This window comes from Lissotriton vulgaris, chromosome 9 (assembly GCF_964263255.1).
Source record: "Lissotriton vulgaris chromosome 9, aLisVul1.2, whole genome shotgun sequence".
In the NCBI taxonomy this organism is placed as follows: domain Eukaryota; kingdom Metazoa; phylum Chordata; class Amphibia; order Caudata; family Salamandridae; genus Lissotriton; species Lissotriton vulgaris.
Window position 1 is genome coordinate 1,070,226,459 of NC_141697.1, and position 23,551 is coordinate 1,070,250,009.

Here is a 23,551-nt window from a genome sequence, read left to right on the forward strand (position 1 = left end):
ATCCTGAACTGGATATGTATGTTTTTTGGGCTCATTTATATCTTTATTAACGAAAACTTGTTGAGAAAAGACATTTGGAACAACTGTGGGTGGGGGAGGAAAAGAAATCAGAGATATTGCTGGCGTGGCCAAAGGCGGAGGAGCCATGCTTTCCTTATTGCTCTTAATTTCAGAGTTATTCTCCTTTTCAGCTACCACCGGAATTCGAAGAACTTCATTATTTATAGGTATATTAAGGTGTTTTCTAAAGAGGATTTTCCTCCGCCTATTTTTTTCAATCCGTCTCAGCAGTTTCCTTTTATTTTTTCCATTCTTTTTTGTTTCCTCTAACTTCCCCTTGTTACCATTCTCTTCCAAAGCATCGCCCACCTCTCTATCTCCATCACCCAGTTGCTTCTTAAAAATTGGGAAAAGGTCCGTCTCAATTTTTAGGGGCGATTCCTCATGGGATTTTATTTCTAAGTCATTGACTGGGGGGCCATTAAGGGATGCCCAAAGAGCACTTATTTTTTCATCTTCATGTACTTCACTTGGGACATTGTTGAATTTGGGGTGCTGGTCTTTTATTTCTACCCCATTTGATACTAAGGGAGGGGAAGTCTGTACTTTTTGGTCCAACTCCTTCTCTTTTTGAGTGCCCAGTAAGACCTTTAAAATTTTGGTCACTGTATCTAAGACGCAGTCAGAACCCCCCACAAATGTTTCCAGTAGCTGTAAGATGGACGACAATAAGTGCCCTAATATATGGAGGGAATCAGAAATAGGTTTGTCTGTCCCCTGACATTGTAATGCGTTTATCCCAGTCAGATTTAAATTAGGACTAATGGAAAAATTTGAGTGAGAGGATTTGGACGGGGTACTGCTATACAGCTGCAAGCCGGCATGGGTCGATGTTATTGGGGTTTTTAAATCCATCTCCGCCTTAACAGGGTCATTTTTTATATATCTTTGACATAAGTCTTTATCTAGTAACAATGGGGACAAACCATTATTAAAAGATTCTTTTGTCAAATATGTATTTAAAGTAAGATGGACATCAACTTGGGGGGTTTCCCTTATAAACAAGTTATCATCTTCTACACCATTCTTGGCTTTTATAATTACTTCTGGCACTAGTTCAATATTATTTTTCACTGCGGAAAATAGGGGAGGAGAGCAATCACTCAACTGTCCGAGGGACTACTTTTGATACCAAGGTACTATTAGCTACTATTTCATTTCTATTTTCGGGTAACTCTCTTGGTGTATTGGGTAAAATATCCAAAAGAATGGCTCCAGGGTCCTTAGAGTCCACTGGTTTGTTATCCTCCATTGTAGCTTTAATCTTGCCCTTTTCCCAAAGATTGAAAAGCTGACAGGTACTCTTCAAGTTAGAGGCTTGACCAAGCTTATTTCGGAGGGGGTTCGATCTGGTTTTAGAATTTGATCTACCTACCAGTATTCTCCCAGACCTCAATTTCTTTGTCTTCATCCCACACAAACAGTGTCCGTAGAAGACAGGGAATAGAATTAGAAGGAGAACGTCTGCCGATTTATAAGCCTCAGGTGTAATGCTTGACTATTTATCACTGAGGTGAGAATTTAATGATTTGCATCTAGGCTAACAAATGGAAACTACAAGTCCTAATCAGTTGACGTCTGCCTTCTGATACCAGTCTCTTGTGCGGGAAATATTGTTGGGGGACTGGCCTAGCCTGGCCTTCTCGTGCCTCAGAGGGCCCGCCCTTGTCCCGGGCTTCTCCCGGCGCGCTCCCACGCGCTCCTGCGCCGCTGCACCTAGAAGGTAATTTATAGCGGGTGTGGGGAGGGAGGAGCCAGCAGGGAGAGCGTCGCAGCTGATGATAATGCCGAGGGTCAGGCGCTCCTGGGACTTGGAGTCCTGCGCCTGCCCTCGCTCGCAGCCCTGCACTCACCGCCGCCCCAAGGATGAAATTGGGCAGTTCAAGGCTTGCTCCCCAACAGTGTCCACAGTACTTTTAAAATTAGCACAGTCCGGCAATCCAGGCGAAGCGGGACCCGCGAAGCGGGTTCCGCGAGGAGTGGTGACAAAGGGCTGAGGGAAGAGCAAATCCTCCGTGAAGTGCTCGCAGTCCCCAATCCTTTAACAGAACGAAACAGGTAAGCAATATCTTGATCTCTTTATAGGAAAGTTGGAGAGGAGTCTGCATGTTAAACTGGTTATTGCCAATCAGGTGGAATAGGTCCTTGCATATGCAGACATAGCGGTGGTAACCACTAATCCATCTGCCACACTTCTTGAAATTGAAGCTATAGTTAGGCCTTTTGGGGTGTGCTCCAGATGTAAATTAAATGATAGCATAATCCAGGTTTTATGCACGGAGGGAAAAGAATTTAGTGTTTCAGTGTAGCTCAGTGTTAAACTCACAGTAGCCCTGAATAAGTTGGAGGACTTGAACCTGGCACCAATATTAGGTAATATTAAGTGAAATCTTTATAGAATGGATCATCTACACCTATCGCTTTTTGGGAAGAGACACTGAGCTGAAAAGGACCATCTTGCAAAAGGTGCTATACATTTCCAGGACTATCCCACTTGAAATTTTTAAACTTTGGTTGTCTAGTTTAGAACATGCTCGATTTAGATTTCTGTGGGGTTATCGGAGACCAAGGAGGGCGGCCAAATATATGATTCTGCCAAGGCAGCGTTGCTTTTGGTCAGTTCCGATTTCACATTTTACTATTGGACATGTATGTTACAACACATGGGCATATTGGTTTCAAATAGCTCAGGTGGGTAAATATAGCAGAAACAGCAATTTATGAGTTGATCCTGGAGAGTGAAGCTAAACGCAGCATATAAGGTCCAGGCACAAGTTAAACGAAAACTGGGTCTCACCAAGATCAATCTATACACACGTATGACAGCCTCGTCTATTCTCCCATTTGTGTTTCAGGATGTAATAACATCTAGATGGGCCCAGAGGGGACTTGCATCCTCGGGGGATCTGTACATAGATGAAAAACTCTGCTCCTTTACAGAGCTGCAAGAGTCATTTGGATTGGCCAAAGGCAACTTCAAAAAAGAATTGTAACATTTTTGTAGCTTCTGGACTTTCTTTTTAAAAATATGAAAGACGCGAAGGCAGTAGCAAGGATCCCCATAGTTGGAATAATGAGCTGGAAGGATAGGAGTGGCACAATTTATGAGTTTTTGATACAAGGCTTACCAGATTATGTAGAGCTGCAAAACTCTAAATGAGCGGTTAGACTAGGTGTGGAGGGGCTTTATTCCCAGGAGTCATTAGATCTGGGAAATAGGGTACTTCCAACAGCTAGTTTAAAAAGTCAACATTTTAAGATGATTTTTACATTTTATCAGACTCCGGCAAAGGTAGCAAAGTGGGTTGGTAGGTTTGGTGGCAAATGTAATAAGTGTGGTTTCAAGGTCGCTGAAATTCATATTTTTTTTCATGCTCCAAATTGGATGGATTTCTGCAGGAGATTGCGAGGTTTATGATGAATTAGAGGGTTATGATCACTTTCTTCCATTACTAGTACAGTCATATCATTGACAATAGAGCACATATTCAGATTGACCATAACATAATCAATGCTGCTTTTTGACCTAGAATTGTCAAAAGTATATGCCCTTATACGATCAGATGTTGTCCTCCTATTTGCTGTTTGCCTACCAAATTCGATAGTAAGCGCCTTCAGCTGGAGGGCAGCCCGTATCTAATTCTTAACTGGGGCAATCTCCGGTGGGGGGAGGGTAGGGATGCAGGGAGTAATAACCCATTTTTCATCTTCCTCTGCTGCGATTTCAACATATTTCCTATTAAGGGGCTCAGTAGTGGTGTTGAAATCACCAGCAGGAATCCGATATACCGTGGCTGTTGTCTATCCAAGATGGCTTCCAAGGATTGAATAGTTGGCGAGGCAGTCCCACCCATCACCCCTCTCGCATAGATATTAAAACTACCGCAAATTACTTCAATACCTAATTATATCCTCACTGTCTATTTTCAAATGTCAGTTTTTGCACTTCAGGGAGGACTTAACCAATGTAATCAATCCGCCTGCTGGCCTCCCCGATTTAATATTCTTTGCTGAAAAATAAAATATGTAAAATAAAAAAAACGATCTATGAACAGGACTTGTACACCAAGTTTCTTGAAAGAGCATATATCATAATTGACAATACAATTACACCAACAAGGAAGTATCAGCTTAGCCTTCAATCCTGCAACATTGCAAGAAATTATTGATAGCACATAGTTAACGTAGGCATCATTAAAAGAACACAATAGTAGATAATCAGCACCCTCAACAGAGTCAGCTTGAAACCTCAAATGGATAAGTCCTATCTGAGTATTAACGGGAATAGTTCCCCTGCATCTTGTGCATATATCCCAGAAAAATTGAAATTTAATTTTTTTCTTATATAAAAGGGAACATCTGTAGATCTTAATATGCTAGAATTCTCTACGGATTCTTCCACCCACTCACCTAGTACAACCTCCAACTGCCCAGTTAATCTACTTGCTCTTCGCCCTCCACCCCCAATAACAACGGATAGTTACACACACGTGCCTACCCAGGCACCTTTTATTTGTAGTTGATGCCAAGAGAAAGTACCTAAGACATCGAAGTCAATTATAGTTATCAAGCCCAGACCTAGTATCTGGCATGTGGGCAGTTTCACCAGATTGCATCATCCCCCTTCCTCCTGGACCTAAATATTTAAACTTTATACTTACATTTTTAGGGGTGCAAGGCCGATGTCTAACGTGGCAAGGCCGATGTCTAACGTGGCAAGGCCGATGTCTAACGTGGCAAGGCCGATGTCTAACGTGACTAGGCCATCAATGATATGCTTGTCCCTAAACACTAGTTCAAATTGTACCAGAGGGTATTGCAGCACTGGAACATCTTCTAGCCGCCATAATGTCATCCCTGATGACTGAATAACAACCCCTGGTAGGTCTTTTCCACTACTTTGTTTTTAATGGACTCTTCGTCTTCAAAGTTCACAGAATCTGACAGTTTCGGGACATTAATCATCGCCATCCAAATTGAAATGGTTATTTAAAAAATTACTCCCCCTTAAACAGACCTCTTCTCTTTCACCCCCAGAAGTTAGGGCAGTGTTTCTGTTTCTACTGCCGGTGTTGGGACATCAGGGTTAAGCGTCAGACCAGGGGTCTTTAGTTGGCTAGTTGCTATTTGGGTCAAATAAATTGGCCTCAACGAGCTCTACCTAGAGTTAATAGATGCTGGTGCTAGTGTGATAGCTGCTCTTGCGTTTCCAATACTAGGCCTCAACAGCCACCCTTTGGGGTAAAATGTATCCATTTTTGATTTTACAGGGGACACTTTCACAACAGAGAAGATCTAGCGTCTGTTTAAACTCTTTCACCTCAGCTTTCAGTTCTATAATATGAACGAGGCAGGTAGCCATGTCAGAGGTCAATAGAGTAGGGTGTATTTGACATATCCCATGTGTGCCCTTATAAGTAACTAATCTAACTATAGTTTTTATCCTCCTCCATCAGGGGGAGAATCCTATTTTTACATACTATTGGCGTAGCTGGAGATGGCACTACATCCTCTACGTCTTCTAAGGTCACAGGTCTTAAGCATTGGTAGAGGGTGGTGGCCCTGTTTTTTAAAAGTAACATAAAATCTTTTGGGGCCACTTTGGTGGTGATATCTCCATTTTGAGAGATAACAGCCCCTATAGTGGACTTCACCTTCTCAATTAACTGATCACATTCACTTTAAGTTTGCCTGTCAATTTGCAGAGTAGCTTTGCTATTTTTCGCTATCCCTTGTGCAGGTTGTGCCACCTTCCGCTTCACCATATCAAGTGGCCCAAGTAGACACAGGCAATGAAAATACCGAATAGTCAAATTCAGATCTGGTTCCTCATTGAGACCTAGGAATAATTCTATAAATTATCCCCACCGTTCATTTCTCCTTCACTCACCCTCAACAGGAATGTACAATACTAGAGCTTTTATATGCATTTGGCCCTATGAAGTACCCAATCTTTCAATTTTAAGAGTGCAATTCAATTTTGAAAGCTGAATAACCAAACAGCTACAGAACGCAGGCACAATCTTCCAGCAACAGCCACAAATATATGCATGTCCGTAACAAAATAATAATCTGGCACAGATATTAAGCGCGGCTCAAGTCTTTTTATAAAGAGGAGGAATGGACTGGCATTCTTGGTCCCAAAGGGCCTTGTTCAGTTAGGAGTCAGGGCTGATTGGCGGCGTCTTCAGTTTCTTTGATGGACAGATGGTGCTCAAACAGTCCCACACCCTTTAGCAACAGTGGTCATTTCTACTGCAAACCTAGAACTGCCAGCCCGCTGGATTACTGCACACTTCTCAAAGCGTAAATGCCAAGCAATTCAATTAAGATCAAAGCTCCGTGAAGTAAACAGTTGGTGAATTCAAAACGTTGGCTAAAACGATTAAGCTTACCACAAGGAGTGTCCCATGTCACGTAAAAAAAAATTAACTAACTAAAGAGGGGTGACCTTCCTGGCAATGACAGTCCCACCCTTGCCACGGACACATCCTGCGCAGCTCATAAAGCACTGATCAATTTCAGGTGACTTCCAAGCAGGGGATTATGGGACTCTTAGTCCCCAGCAGTCACGTCCCCACGACCGCCTAATCCTCCTATGCAGCAGATGACAGTGCAATGCCCAGGGCACAAGTAAAGCATGAAAATAACACCTTCATAGGTCAAGAGACAGCAGATACTTAAAGAAGTGGCCACAACGATGAAAGGCAGGCCCCAGATGGCTCCTTCCCCTCTTTGCTTCCGTGGATATTCCTTGCACCCTCCAATTACAGCCTATAAGAAAAACTAGCTCCTTTATACATTTGGGTAGCACTGGTCATCTATAGTCAACTTGCCCCATTAAGAGTCTGAGAGGCTCTACATGGTGCGCATTCTTAGGGCTCAGAAATTCAACACCACTTGCAGCACTATGAATTGAGGCTGGTCAAACAACTGTTGGAGATTGGGCCCGAAGAAATCTTTGAACAGGTGTTTTTTTCTCTCACATCTCAGATTCCATACTCCATATTTTCTTGTAGGAATATATACGGCTTAGAAACAATCTTTACAATTGAAAATAGCCAGACCTTTTGGAAATTGTTAATAGCTAGTGGAACTCTAAGTGCTCTCTGAGACAGGCATAGATCCTGCAGTGACCGTCAATTTTAAAATTGAGAAAGTCTCAATCAGCGACAACTCTTCTCTGTCAACCAGAACAGTTTGCAGAGACAGTCTTCTTCTTCATACAGTTTACTTCTAACTTCTGTGCTAAGATTTATTCATATACGGAAAAACAATCCCACCGTGCTGCCCAAAGATTTATTCATATACGGAAAAACAATCCCACAGTGCTGCCCAACAAATTCTTACCATAAAGATTGCAAATGGATTCCTTCAAAGTACAAACATTTATCATGCAATTCTGTAATACTGGCAAAAACATGCTTAGCTAGAATGCAGGTCTCTCATTGTATGAATATTTGTTTCCTTACTTTAAAATATTTTTGTGATTCTGAAATAAGAATTTTTATTTTAACAGTGGAACATTCTACCCTTTTAATTAGGTAACTTCTTTGCTCGTTCTCTTTGGTTGCATTTAATTGTGCTAATCGCATGAAGCACTTTGTAAATTTGATGGACTTTCCATGCTTGCTTGTTTACTTGAAAGTTATGTACTTAACCCCTTCGGTGCTGATGACGAACCCCAGCCGTCATGCATTACGGTGCTCGTGTGCTCATGACGGCTGGGGTTCGTCACGGCCCGCCCCTGTTCGTGCTGTTTACAGCACACCAGGGGAATCGCGGCCGCATCGAAGGGGTTAAACCACATTGAAACAATATATACCAACATGAATGCTTAATTTTTTTATAGGTTTCAAGGAGAATCTAATTTTCCCAAGTCTGTAGAATTTAGTCAGGTAATTGATTGAATCCTAACTTTTTTGCTCGAATAACACGAATGTAACAGACTATCTTGCAAATGTCTGAGACACAGTCTATGTGATTGGCTAGCATTCAAAACACGAGACAAGTAAACTTTCGGTTAATCCATATCCGTCTCTTCAACCAAGATATGAAAGTGTTCAGTCAACTCCCATCAAGACCGAGGCTTCTTATCCCTCCCCCTTCCTACTTTAGCATGTCTGGCACTTGGAGGTTTACCAATTCTTAGAAAGAAAAGCCCTGCATAAGTGGGGTAGAAGTGGGCCATTTGTAACCAAAGTGGCGAATGCAGCTCAAAATGTTAAAAACTTCAATAGAACACATTTGTCTAATGCATGGAGGCCAGAATAACTGAGAAAATAGCCTAGACTAAAAGGGCTAAGACGGCAACCAAGACAATGTTTTCATCTTTTCTTAATTACAATTTGACACACATTTGATTAAGAGGACTAAAATATTACTAAATTGTACACATACCTCTTACAGAAGAAACAGTTAAAACAGGCAGATTTTAAGATGCACTTTATTGAAACAAATCAGGACTAGAATTGAAAAATGCAAATTTGTGCAATTATGCCAAAACTGAAAAAAATAAACACACATATTAGGTACTACAGTACTTCAGACCTGAGCACAAAATAGTTATTTCAAAACAGGCTTTCGAAATGTTCAAACGTAGGCTGTTGATTAAGACATACTAGAGACTGAGGGGGGCGGAGTGTTTACTTCTGCCTGCTTCACTTTCATTCTTCAGGGTCACATGGGATCAGATAATTGTATAGCCAATATGCATTTACAACGGCACCTTGGCACACACTGAGAATGGGTTCTTAATTAGAGCAATAAGGTACTGAAATTGTATTTCCTTTTCTGAGGTGTAGCAGACAGTATCAGCCTTTTACAACTAAGCCTAGAATCTGTTAATTCTAGATACTTATGGGCCAATCAGCAAATCTGTAGATTTGGCAACAATCTTCACAGCTGGCCGTAGTAGAAGCATCTTCTGTCTTCATAGATTTTTTCTCCTAAGATCCACCAAATGTCTGACCCATAGAAAGTAGAAGTTTGTGCTAAAGTAGACATATCATTTTACTTGTCCTCATTGTGCAAATTCACTACTGAATGGTACTGGTAACAAATATTGTGCATCAGTAACCAGATGAAGACTGAAATAAAATGAAGTTGTTAAACTGTAATAAAAAATAAAAAAATAAATACAAAAAAGAGAACGACCAGGTTTTATGTAATAAAACACAGCTTTCATGTACCGAAAATCCCCTGGGTGAACGGTTTCCCAAAATGGAAAAGTTGGGACAGTGTAGATAAATTCGATCTACTGTTTCCTTAGCATAGTATATTCTATCACCAATGCATTGCCAAGTTTACGAAATTCGGTTTTCAAGTAATGTCGTAGGACACTGTAATAAATATAAAGATTGTCAAAAAGCAAGAAACTGAAGTATCTAAAGAAGCTTAACAAAATAGCAAAGACAGATGTACAAAAACGCTACACTTTAAAAAACGCAATGGTGATTTATAAAGCCAGCAGTTGTCAACCGCACTATTAGAATCGAAAGTAAAGCGTCCTACACAGTCAAGTAATGTATTTTCATTTAACTCCACTCGCACCAAATGGCAAAGAGATAATTTATAATTCACAAGAAATAAACAACTAGACTTTTTCATCAAACTTGTAAATGTAAAAAAAAACAAAAAAAAACGCAAGGCAATGTTTTTCTTCTACGGACTTATTTCAATTGCCACACTCAAACATAAAGTGAACTTTTGAAGGATGAGGTATGTAATGAAGCAATATTTTGAGATTTCACAGTATTATTTTATATCGTACAAGAGTGAAACACAAGCAATATCCACCTGCATATTTCAATGCAGTTTTCCTATACATCTGTTTTTTTTTTTAGGCTGGAGTGTCGGGCAGCACAAAGAGTAAAGAAGGATCAAAAGTCAGGAACCAATCAATCAATAACACGAAAAATGTAATAAAAACAATTGAAAAAAATATACAACGGCAAAATCACCTGCACTCTCCATGGGTTTAGAACTACATAATGCTACTGCTTTGCAAATGCCTTATTATTGCTCTCCAAGCCAAATGCACAAAGGATATAGTACTATTTTGCCTTTCATAGGAACTCCTATTTAATGCAGAGTAAGAGAAAATCACTCCTATGTTTATACCTAATCTGGCAAAGCACACTCCAAGGCCACGCATACTCATCTATTTGTAGGTATACACACAATGCTTGTGTGCTTTAATTTCAAATGGCTAGAGGAGAGTGTTGTTTAATTACTACCCAAAACCTGCACACAAAAAAAGGTGCAGTAAAGAGCTGAAAAAACTTTGTGAGGCTTTAGAAATCACAAGTTCTAAAAGTTTTGTAGTGAATTATAAATTCAATGGGGAACGCAGGCCATTTTTTCATACACAAGCAGGTACACTAACTTTGCTTACTTAACTGATCTGCTGTACAACAAAAACGGGCTGCCACAGGTACACTTACTATTAAGTAGAGGCAACACGTTTTAACAATAAAATAAAACACAAGAACCTTATTTACATAAGGAACTAGAAAGGTCTGAACCAGACTTTCGGGAAGCATTAGTGTAGCTTGTTTTTGGCTCGGTCAATAAATGATGACACAAACTATGTAAGGTTAAGTCAAAAGTCACATTAACATGAAGAGATCAAAATATTTCCTCATCACATGGGAACTGTTGGAGTGTATACCTGCAAATTTAAGAAAAAGCATTTAAAGATTACTTCACTTAATACTATTTACTAGCACCACTGAAGTTATAAAAAAATAAAAAAATAGTGAAAAACAAGTTACAACTAATTTTCAAACACCCGTCCACAGATTAGCTTCTTATTAGAACGAACAGGAAAGGGGGGGGGGGGGGGGGGGGAGAGAACTATATTTTGCTTTACTGCAACTTGGTGTGGATACTCAATTTAGAGAGTATGGAGTGAAGTAAAGCTCCAAGAAAAACTTCACAACCATGTACCAGAAATATATTGAGCAATTATGGTCCTAGTGTATTAGTAAAATATTTATGCACTAAAATAAGACTCAGCAATATTGCCTCAGTTTTCACCCGTATTAAAAGTTTACACATCAAAAACTAGTAATGCAAGATTCTTCCTAGTGCATAGTTGTCTTATCTATACATTTACAATTTTCAATTCTTAAAACACATAAATGGCATGATTCAATGTAGATCTATGAAAAATGCTGATAATTGCACTTTGTTAACTATAACTTGGAAAAATGTAAGAAATGGAGCCTGTAAGTCCCTCCCCTAACAGCAACGTTTAAAAGCACCTATCCACTTTTACAAAAACTGTCCAGTTTCAGCTTGTATTAAATACTGACAGAAATGTTCTTATACAACCAAGTTTCAATCTTCTAAGAAGGATTACTGAAAGGGACGGCAAGCTACTCTGAATTAGAGAGCTTTCTGTAGACACTGTGGATATAATTTAGCAACAGCACATTCAAAATGGCGGCCAAGGTCCCAGAGTCTGTCAGGAGTTTCATAGACTTTCCTCCATTGGTCAACAACCTCATCGTACTGATAAAGAGAATTTTTTCTGCTTGTTCGAAAAACTAGTTCTTCAACACTGACTTGAGTAGCTCGAACAAATAAATGGAGTTTATTCTTGAGGAGCAAGAGTTTAATATATGGATTAGAGGACTGGTCACATGGTAGATCTTTTTTTCGAATCCACTTGTTCTGTTCAATGTCATATGCTTCTACTGTAAGGACACGTTGATGATTTCCTCTGGTTCCAGCTACATAGTAGATTGAATCCTTGTATACAGCTGCCATGCCTTGGGATCTAGGCACCGTCATTGGAGTCAGATAACCCCAATAATCTTTATGAGGATCATAGCAGAGGAAAACCTCTCCTAAAGACAAGACAATAAAAATACTTATTGCATCGCTACAAGAAGCATACATTTAGGCACATACAAAATGAAGCTGTAACTAGGCGTCTGCATAGGCAATTGCTGTAGCCATCACTAATCTAAGTGCATACTTCCCACACTACCAGCAAGGGGCATTAGGTTTTTAATAAAATATTACAACCAAACACAGACTTCAAAGTTTTAGGTTGTGCGGAGATTAATTACCATATTAAGCTTTCTGTTTGTTGTATCATGGGATTAACCCCCATTCAATTAATTACACTGGTTTAATTTTTTTATTATGGCATAAATCGAATGTTAAATCATTATGCTGCTAAACATTAGTATGGTTGAAAAAGAAAAGTAAAAATAATCACAGCCAAAGAATAGCGGTTTCTCATATCCATTGGCTTTGGAACTGGTTTTTGCTGATGCGGTTGTGTATTGGCAGAACAAAAGCAAAGGGTTATATCCAGTGCTGAACTGCATCAGCAAAAATGTGTTGATGTACACACCTAATACACAAAAAGGCAACCCAATCTTCTCTTTATTAATTTAACACATGTATTGCTTTGCCTCGCACATAGTGTTTTAAAACTCCGCCTGTTAAACAAGACAAGTTTTTTCTCGCTCTAACATGCTATACTGTTATATACAAATATATTTTCATAAACAATAGTGCATACTTATGAGGCAGTCAACTGTAACAGTCTCTTTTTTCTAAATATCTTTTCATATTACCTGCAGTGCCTGCATGAAATTAGTACATTAATGCTTTAATCTATACTTCATTATGTAGTCTCTCCCATTCCAATATGGCAAGCATTAAGATCCGTGTTTGTTTCACATCCACATAACACATTTTCAAAAGTGTGCCATAGTAAAAACAAGGGAAGTGTGGCGTATTCACAATATGGTCCCAGGTACCCCTTTTAATGTATTGGAGACAAAAACTCTTTGAAAATAGACCGCTAATGCTGTCTGTAGGTGAAACTGGAAGACCCGCTTCAACCTCCAAACGTACTGCTGTTTGTGCCCTAGGCATGTGGGTTAAACACATTTCTGAAAGAGAAGTTCAAAACACAGAGTTAGCTTTCAGGAATTGAAACATCCCCCTGGCGGTTATACTGTTGGGTGCACAGAAGTGCCATGACTGACAAGAGGAGAATCCTTAACTGGGTCCTGAAGCGTCACCCCATCCCAAACAATGGCAGCAAACAATATTACACTCACTGTACTTAAACATACATATCCTGCTAATTCATGGTAAAGTTTGTTACCATTGACCCAAAGGTACGCCAAATGCTTGCACTGAATGAGGAAGCAGGCATTTTTAATAGGTCCTGTCGTTTTACTGTAAGTTGGTATGGTTTCATCCCCTCAGATATGATTGAGGTCTGTTGATAAAGTCTTATAAGTACCTAGAATGGATGATCTCCAGAATCCTTGTCAATAGTAATGTATTCACATTGTGTGTTTGATTTTTGCCCCCCTACTTGCTTGGTCAAGGAATGGGTATGATGGTGTGCGAATCACACTTCTCATTCCTGGTCAGCACCTTTGCTGCTTGAGGCACTTCTATTCTTTAGCATAGAGTTGGTGTTCTGTGGTTTATGATAAGAACTCGCTTGTTTGAGTAGATCCACAACTACCATATGATTTGAAAAGACAAAGTATAACATTGGTATTTCCAATTCCTTGCGTATTAAAATGCATATGAACTACTTTAGAGAGTAGGAAACAGACTGTCTCTGGTTACATAACTTAGAAAGAAATCAACATGTTTTCTACAATAATGCCATTCCATCAAAATTCTCATTTGAACCTCCATTCTAAAAAGAGAACATTTGAGGAAAGCCTTAGCCACTCAGAAGATAGCTATGACCGACTTCTCCCTAAAATTCAAGTTTACAAAATCCATAAAATTGTTTGTGATTGAAGTGAATAATAGTTTGCCTTCACCTAGGAGGGCTTAGTCTGTTTTTTTCCCTAATCAAAGGAAGCTCTGAGAAATGGGGCAATACGATACCCCAGTTGTCTGTCCAAGTGGCTCAAGACAACTGTAGCGCTAATGACTCCAATACCCCATCAATCATCCTTCTCCCTTCCTGATCAAAGGGTGTGTTGACAAGTGAGGCTGAGTTTCTAAACCTGTGCTTTTGAGAATTATTGCAATGGTGGAATGAGTTTTGACGTTCTCATTCAGTTAACGCTCTTCCACCCTGACATGGTACAGTATGGTCATTTCTTTTCAACATTACAGAACTGGACTCCAAATTTTAAAAATGTAATGGGTTTTCTTGTAGACAGTACAAATAGCTCAAATGTATTTAAAGCTCCTTCATGCAATCTGTCAAATAGTTTTAATATCATCTACAATGGAGTGTTTTAAACCGGGACATGTTTAGTGCAACACAGATCTCTCAATTGCCTTGCAGTTTATACCGCTGCTCTACCAGAGAGTCGTTATTTCATAGTTATGGTCGCAGATAAATTAACAGTTCCTTCATTTAGCTTCCCCTTCTTCCTTACAGCAATGGTTGCAGATGTAGGAGATAAAGCAATGTGACTTGGTAAAGTCAGGAGTAGAAACTCACATTATTTGCTTTGAAATATATCCAGAAAATCATCTGAAACTAGCAGCATTAAAAGCTGTGCCAACTAACTTGGTTGTGGAGGCTTAAATTGTATTCCCCGGAAGGAAAATCTATGTTTTTTTCTCTGTGAATCTATTCAGCTCTTTCCTTCACAGAAAAATAAAGCGGATGTGGAGTTTTTTTTTTTTAGATCACCTGCTCCCACAATTACTCATGAGCTGCAAATTGCCTCTTTATACAGTCATCCTCATCCTTGCCTCCATATCTTCAAAACTATTCATCAAGGTTCTACACAAGAGACACAATGTTAATTTCTAGTGGTGGCAGCTGTCCCGCTCGTAAATGTGTCTCAGAACACCTTAAATATTACGCTTGGATACATTAAAATATTTAAACTATGGAAGCCCTGTGAAGTGACATACATTGTATCTTAATAACAGAGCTCAAACTGTCCATTCCCCGCTGTTCCACTCAGAGTTGTGTTGTATTGAACAGGGTGATCCTCAGGGCTCTGCTCGGAGTCCTACTCGGTTTAATATCTTCTTGAGGCCAATTGCTCAGCTAAATCGCAATCAGGGTGCTATCTTCATGAATTATACAGATGACACCCAGCTCATTATATCTCTGTGGACTACACTCATCCGCTCCCTATGAGAATTTACATCGATTTATGCCTGAAATTATCAGCTAGTTCACCTCAAACTGCCTCAAATTTATAGTAGGGTAAAACGAAGGTTGTATGCTAGGCTTTGAACAAGATTCCTCTGGCGCTTCCTGATGACTTTTGGCCTTCTCAGTCCAACTTTCGATCAGTGGCTTCATCTGCAGCCAGGAACCTAGAGTTCCACTTGGACAGCAATTTATCTTTATTACCTCTTCTTCCTGCTTTTCACTGAGCACGGATTGTTCAGGCCACTATTTAAAGTTATTCTTTTACTAGGCTGCCATGATTATTTAATTAAGTGCCTCGTTCGGATTCAAAACAGTAGCTGCTTGTTTGGATCTCACCCTTCCTTGCTTGTCCTCTGTTGCTCTTAATAAGCTGCATCGGAATACTTTGCCAAGGAGAATTATTTTGAAGTCTTTAGCCATTGTTCACAAATGCCTTCTATCATGTTAGCCCTGCGTATCTTTGTGACAAGTTTAAGTGATATTGTTCTGGTCGTCATCTGTGCTTCTCTAAAGCGAACAGTTTGGTGCAGCCGAAATTTAGTCTCTCTCATATTGGCGGCAGGATATTTACTGTGCAAACTTCTCACATATGGAATAGCTGGTCTTCACCACTTAGATTCTCCAATTTAAGTCTATTCAGGAAATTCCTTAAAACTTGGCTGTTCACATAGTATAAATATCACTATTAATATTAATAATTTTAACTCAAAAATAGCTTCACCTTTGTATCTAGGGTTAGGGTCACATTACGAGGTGGATTTGCACAATGCTACACACCATGTTAACCTAAGTGTTATCTTTAACTGCTATTTAACAGTAGAACCAAGGATTTGTGAACTAACAGCAGAGAATTAATCAAGCATATGTTTCTAAGAAGGGTCTGATGGCGAATACAGAAGGGATATAGAAATCTCTCGGCTTTTGTTATTTCCAGAATACTACCATAGAACGTCAAAAAGTTAAAAGCCGGATCTATCAACATGAGCTTTGAAAAATCTCCAAACGCTAAAAGTTACAATGCAGACACTTAACAAAATTACATTCTACAGAACCTCCATTTGTAAGGCAGTCCCTAGATGTCTGGACTCTTGGCCATCTCCAAGGCAAAGATCCATGACTGGCTGGAGGAAGCAATGACAAATACCAATGATTTACTGCGATAAGTGCCATTCTTCTTGTATAGCAAGTTTGTCCATCAGAGCTTGGTGGAATGCTTTGTTCCAGGCAGAATATGGCAATAAAATATATCTGTGCAAAGAAATGAGAATTAACAGTGGAAGCACTGGTGCTCCAGACCCCCAAATACAGATTTTCAGGTCAAGAACATTGAAGCACAAATCCTGGCTGATCAGATTTTTTTCAAATGTTTCTTTTCAATATGGACTGCACTTTGTTGTCCTGAAGTATACACACTTAATGCAGAGCTTGCTCTAATGAAGCCAGATAATGCTTGGCTAGGATGGAGAACTATTGCAAAAGAATCAACTCTCGAAACCATCAAGAAGAAACACCTTTCAGCTGAGACTTGCTGAAAAGCTGTAATTCCATTAATTTTACATGATGTTAAATTGGTGGAACTAGATTAGTATAAAAGACTAAGCAAAAGGAAGAATATCAGATTTCAGCAAAACAGTCAACACCAAAAATTGCAAAGAAAACAGATAACACTTTTGCTTGATCACAGAACCAGCAGTAATGCAAACTTTAGGTGGAATAGTGATGGAACTGCATTCTTAACAGCCAGTTAAATGCACCTCTTGGAGATACAGATGGTCGATGTCTATGAGAGTGTGCTTTGGTAAAAGAAACGGAGGACGGCATTGAAGAAAAATAACAGTTCATGTAGAGGGTAATACCATAAACAAGAAGTACATCTCAAAGCCAGCCCAAGATAAGATGTACAGCTAACCTCCAGTTTCACAAGATTTTAAAAATCTGAATTACACCTTTCGCTTAACTTTGAGCAAATGCACAAGGTTTCTCTTTTGAAGCAGAGGGGAGGACTGGGGAAGGAGGGCAGGAGTGCTGGAATTAGGAGGGGACAGAAAGTTATATTTTTATTTTTGAGATCCACAATACTTGAGTGATCTAATCCTTACTCAAGCATTATGCTCAAGAGTTATACACATATACAAATAGATATATACATATACTAGGACTCCTAGAGGACTGTTTTTCTTCATCCTTAAGGTAAGGGGAGAAATTCCACTAATGAAATAGAGCAGGCAGGTCCCGCTTTTCTGCTTTGTTGTACCAAATAATCTTTTGTGACCACAGTAAGCTCGTAGGATAGGCACTAGGATGGGGGGCAGGGGGGGGGGGCAGGGGAAAAGAAAATGAGCGAAGACTCTGATGTCTTATTTGTAGTAGACTTAACATTTGTCTGTTCTTACTCACTATGTGGGATGAGATAAATATTTGCCACAGCCACCGAGCTGGCTCAAGAAACTGTTCACCGTTCACCAACAAGGAGACACAGAAGGTGGATCTCAGATTAAGTGGATGGCTACTCGGAAGTGGTGGGTGACCCGAGCTCACCCCTTGCTCTAAGAGCACTCAACAAACTGTGTCATCTCCGGCTCTGCGCAGGCTCTTAAAAAGAAGGGACAAATAGAAAGTGACTAGTTATAGGTCTAACACTGGCACAACCATCTTCAGAAAGTAGAAAGCCCAGAAGGTTCAGGCTACAACAGTAATATCAGTCCTAGAAATACCACACACGAGAGATGAATAGATTTTCTGCCCAGCACTTTTACAGACATTTCACTGGGTCAAAGGGTGCATTGCAAGAAGTTTCTTTTGATAGCTTGGCTAAAAGGCGATACACTTTGGAAGCAGATCTGAATATGGAGACAAAAGTGAAAAGGAGGCTCATTAAATAGTCTAATACTTTAAGGACTGCCACAAATTGCCTGACCCCAATGTAACAGCAAATATGTTCAATAAGTACCAGTAAAGTAACTAGATGGAAGGTTGAAATGGCGACAATCAAAAGGAGTTTATCTGTGCTATAGGTTTTTATGCAAATGTATTAACATGTTCTCTTTAATAATTGTATACTTTGTAATGATGAATTTTTATATTTGAATGTGTAATAAATGTGTAACAGAGAAACTCATGGTGTGGTAAACTTTCTTTAACAATAATTTTTGTGTATTCTTTTTTAACATTAATTTTTGTGTATACTATGCTAATCATGCAATACTGTAGATCTTAACGTGGATGTATGAACTGAATATACGGTTAGGCAATAGGCTTTCTCCTAAAGACTTGGCATCTGTAGGGATATAAAAAAACAAATATACATAGTTCTTCTCTAATCTCAACATACACTGATAGAAATTGAGTTAAAATTCCTGTAACTTTACCTTTCCCGCCGTATTATTGGCATGCTATATATATATTTTTTTGGAAATGCAATATTCACCCTAGAGTCCACTTACTAGGTGTGAAACACAGTCCTAGACTGTCCTCTCGTGGGGACACCCCTGTCTCTTTTTTAATATCTGTGCTATGGGCCATACCTTTAACAACTGGACTACAGGCATTACCCAAAGACAAAATCAAATGTGAAGTCATAAAACATCTTTTTTATTGCCCCTTTGTAGAGCAAGTTAAGCTCCACAGTTACTACTGGGAGGCATTAAAGAGTGCTAAAGTACAAGACCTCGCACAACAATGCATTTAAGGAACAAATAACGTATGGCTCAACCAGATTTCATATAAACTGAAAATATATATGAGTAGCTAACCATATAAATGCAGAGGAAAACTATACAACAAACAAGCATTGGTATAGTCAACAGGTCTCGCTTTTGGGACCCTATAAGTATTTAGTTCTGCAGCACAATAGCCTTGGTGCAACAACTTCAACTGTTGCATGTCTAAACACTTATAAGGTCCCTAAGGCAAGACCTATTGGCTATGCCAATGCTTGCTTCTTATGTAGCTTGAGTTAGGCTCCCATGCCATTCCAAACAGTGGCAGTGAACAAAGGGAATACAATCAGCATACACTGGACAGGTGTTACACACCTAAACAAGAGTGAAACAGACAAGACAATTAGCGCCCAATTCAGAACCTAAGATGGTGGCATTCACAAATGTCAACAGATAGCCATTTGCTCACTTGAATGGTTGACGGCTTTGCCATGTTTCCTTACACGCAGTGGCCACTGGGAAGCTACAGACAGTGGGAAAGACGACCAAGATTGTAATAAAGTATGTACCTCGAAAACAAGCACAAAAATACAGGAAAAACCAAACTCTGCTCTTCTTGGTTAACTATTAAGTAACATCAGCGGAGTAAAATAGGGGCTGGTGACCGACTGCTCGTCCAGCATAAAAACTCCATGATAACAACAGCAAAGTATTTACACGTTTTGGTGAGGCAAAACCACTGATCAGATCATATTAATATTTTAAGTTCAGATGATCAAGATTACTTTAATAATAATAAAAAAAGACATTTTTTTACTTTCTCCAATTGCATACTAGATGTACAAAGCAGGGACCGAAAAACTGCAATCAGGGTGATAAATCCAATGGAGGTATAAAACGATTTGTAACGTGCTGATTAAATAGATGATACTTCAAATGTCTTATTTTGCTCATGCTTACTTCCTTCAGGTTTAGTATATGAACAACTGTCGCATTTTAGGAAGGTTAAAGAACCCTGGTTTAAAACTGTATAAAGTGGTTTGCTTGACACCACTAGCGCAAAATCCGTTCCCTAAAAGAAGTATTTCACCGATCTTTGAAAATGGCAAAATAAGAAGTTTTCCTTCCTGTGAAAACAAAGATTCTTCTTCACTTTTTATGTGCAGGCCTTGATCATGTGATCTTGTCAGGATACATCACTGTCCGGCTCTGTGACTGGCAGAAAGATCGGTGGCACTCCCACTGCTGCAGGGTACAAGGTCGACAGCAGTGCAGTCCTTCAATCACTGCCCCCCCGCTCACTGAGAATTTACAAGTCGAGAAAAAAATAAAGCCAAGACGGCTAAAGGCCGAGAGGAAAGCCAGATGGCGCGGGCGTGAAGTGGCTGGTGTGAAAGAGCAGCAGGGAAGGGGACGGAGAGGAGGCTCTGAGGGAGAGCGACGGCTAAAGGCAGAGAGGAAAGCCAGATGGCGATTGCACGTGTGCACACGCACGCATGCTTGAGCCCAGGAAAAGCCTCTGGTTGCAATTTTAAAAGCCTGTTTACTAAATTTCCTGCAGCGCATGCGCTGGCCCAGCAAGACCTGAAATGGGGAGAAACATGGGTTTAACAGTTCCAATGAAAGTAAACAGGAGGTGTCCCAAACATGGGGTAGTATACAACATACGGAGGTCTATGCAACAAATGTAGTGGAAAAATGATCACCATCTTCAAGAACACAGCACAAAATCAGTAATGCACCGATAGGAGGAAACCATAACAGGAGAGGTCCAACTGGAACCACAACACTGCATGATGCTCGTCCTCATGGAATGGTATTTTGCACTGCTATTGATCCATCAAGGACAACACCACAAACCGAAATGAAGCTTAATCCTTACATTCGTTACAGAGAGTATTGCAAGCTTCTAAACTGGACTCACATTTAAAAAAAAAAAAGCAACAAATTTACCCATAGACATCGGAGGTCTTACCTTGTAAAACATAGATTAGTTCTTTATGCTCCACAGCACTATGAAACTCCATAGCAGAAGGCATCATGCTTACAGCACTCCAGCAGTTGTCTCTGCTGTCATAACATTCCACAGATTTAAGTGGATTACGTCCATCTCCTTCATAAACACGTCCACCTATTGCGTACAGTTTACCACAGCAATGAACCAACTTGCAGCCTATGCGGGCTCTTAGTAAAGGGGCTTTCTGTAGCCACCTATTGCTGCAATGATCATACAACCAAAAATCACTCTCTGCTTTATGATCGATGCAGACGTCGCTGCTGCTTGGCCTGTAACCTCCCGCAATATAAATATCATTGTCTGGAGTCACCACTATTCCAACCTCCCGCATGTCATTTGGTGGTTTGCATAGTTTGTACACTTTCCCTGTGACAGTATCCAAACAAGGCACAGTTTGCTTCTTTCCTGAGTGTTTGTTTGCTGCTTCAAAACACATTATCATTTCAATAGCAGTCATACCAAGTCGCTGAGTGCAGCCATTGGCACTATTTTTCCCTCTTTGTACACCGATTGTTGGCATAACCTGCGCAAATAGTGGAGGGATATTTTCCACAAATGCATCTTCCATCAAAGGCATCCGAATGCATTTGGCAAAAATTTCTGGAAGGTGGATTTCTCTTTTATTTCGTTCATGTTCAAACCACCTAACTATTCCATCATAAACATGCTCCTCTTTCTCAATGTTCAAGTCATCACTATCCAGTATACTAATGAGTTGGTCTTTTCTTAGGTGAAAAAATTCTTGCTCTTTGGTGACACATAGAAACTTCTTACGAATGTAATCTTGGGCACGATCTTTAAGCTCCTGATGGCCGTAATGATCAGCAAAGATGAAGACTCCAGTGCAATTTTGTGGGTCTAAACGACTTATCATATATTGAGCACACTGGTCCTGTAGGGAAGGAATTTGGAAGATACTAGCTGCTGTGAACAAAGCTTGGACATTAGCCTCAGTCAGTCCAACTCTGGAGGTATAGGCATAGTCCAGTACCAAATGCATGGATTCTGCGTCAACGCCAACTATTCGAACTTCTTTCTGAGTACTCTCTGTAAGGCCACTAGTGAACATAGATCTAAAAAACAAAACAAAAAAAACTGTCAAGTTAAAAACAGCTATTAAACATCAATGAAGAGACTTTAAACATTGAATTTTAGTCACAAATTATTAAGACTGATTTATTTATTAATAGCATTTATAAAGCACAACTGTCAGGAACTAACTTGCTGAGACTGCACATGCACAACATCCGGTCAGAACCGGTTACTTCGGGTAGAGCCAAGTCTTCAAGTCCTTTCTAAATTGTAACAATTCCGTTGAAGCCCTTAGTGATGGAAGTTCATTCAACATCTGAGTCACTTAGATTGAAAAAGTCCAGCCCTCTTGCCTAGACCTTCTTTACGTAGGGGTACAGATAAGGTTTGCAGTACTTGAGTGGAGAGATCGCAGTGATGAATCTTTTGAATCAGTGTTGTAGTGACACGGGGCCTTTTTGCTGTAGAGCTTTAAAAACAATGCAAACGGCTTTAAAAGTAATCCTTTGCTTCAGAGGAAGCCGGTGTAATTCCTTCAGGGCATCACACGCGGAGGACCTACAAAGTCTATTTAGCACCTGTTTCGCTTTACCAAATAATCAGCTGCTACAGGTAGTAAGGCATTGCAATGGTCCGGTGTGCTGAGTAGAACACTTCACACCACCAGGAATTTGGAGTTGGAAAGCAGCAATGGAGGAATGCGAAGCGCGTACCTGCCAATTTATCCATGTGGCTGTCCAGAGACAGTTTATTGTCAAAACACAATCCCAAAATTACGGAATGTGTCTGATGGCTGGGGATCTTCCCCACCTGAAAGAGGCCATTCATTATTGAGAGGCTTAAAGGAGTTAGTATTTATCCACTCACAAATTTCTGTCATGTCGCTTTGAAAGGCTGAGAGTGTCTCCTTCTGGTTATTAGTAAGGGACAGAATCAGTTGTGTGTCGTACCCATAGTTGACCAACTTCGAGCCATGCTCCTTTAGGAGTGTAATGAGGGGCTTCGTATGTACATTTCTCAACTATAATGGTAATTGGCAATGACAGCATATTGGTGGGATCGAAGCAGGGAGAGATTGATAAACAATCTGCAAATGAATGTGGTGCTGAACCCGTGGCTTGAATCTATAAAGATACCAAACTTAGCCTCATAAGTGCTGCGCCTAGTCCAACGGCCGACGGCACCACTACCTCAGGAGTGCTGCCGTCGGCCGTTCGAACCTCACCTGCGCAATGGAACGTTCAGCACTGGAGCTGGACGTTCCATAGCTGCTAAGGTGTTAAAGACAACCCAAAAGAGTTCTGCCTCATTCTCAGAAACCACAGATGTCAAGTGTTTAAATGCCAACCTTTCTCTTACTACTCACAGCACAAATGATGCAAGTGACCTGGGACATTAGGCCACTTTATTGGGCTTAGAAAAGTCAAATTTTCAATTTGAAAACAAAAATAAGTCTACAGCACGGTCCTTGAAACCGACATAGGGTGATTTCATGACTGCTGCAATCTTCCCCAGGCGCTTTCCAGTAGGACTCTAAAGCACCATAGCAGTGTGGTCAACTGCTGAAGGCTGACAGTCAAATAGGATAAGTTTCAAGAGCAGCACACGAAGGCAAGTAACAAAATCGGCGCTCACCTGCATGTACACCTGATGTCAGCA

The 23,551-nt window shown here is 40.1% G+C and overlaps 1 protein-coding gene across 1 annotated transcript in view; it reads right to left on the reverse strand.

The window, feature by feature from the left end:
* Positions 1 to 8,488: 8,488 nt before the first annotated feature.
* Positions 8,489 to 23,551, reverse strand: part of KBTBD8 (kelch repeat and BTB domain containing 8) — a 36,385-nt gene continuing 21,322 nt past the window's right edge. The window contains exons 3-4 of the mRNA XM_086939041.1: positions 20,819 to 21,933; positions 8,489 to 11,915 (exon numbers count right to left, since the gene is read on the reverse strand). Of these exons, the coding sequence (XP_086795167.1) occupies positions 11,452 to 11,915; positions 20,819 to 21,933 (1,579 nt within the window). The 3' untranslated portion in view covers positions 8,489 to 11,451. The remainder of the gene's footprint in view (positions 11,916 to 20,818; positions 21,934 to 23,551) is intronic.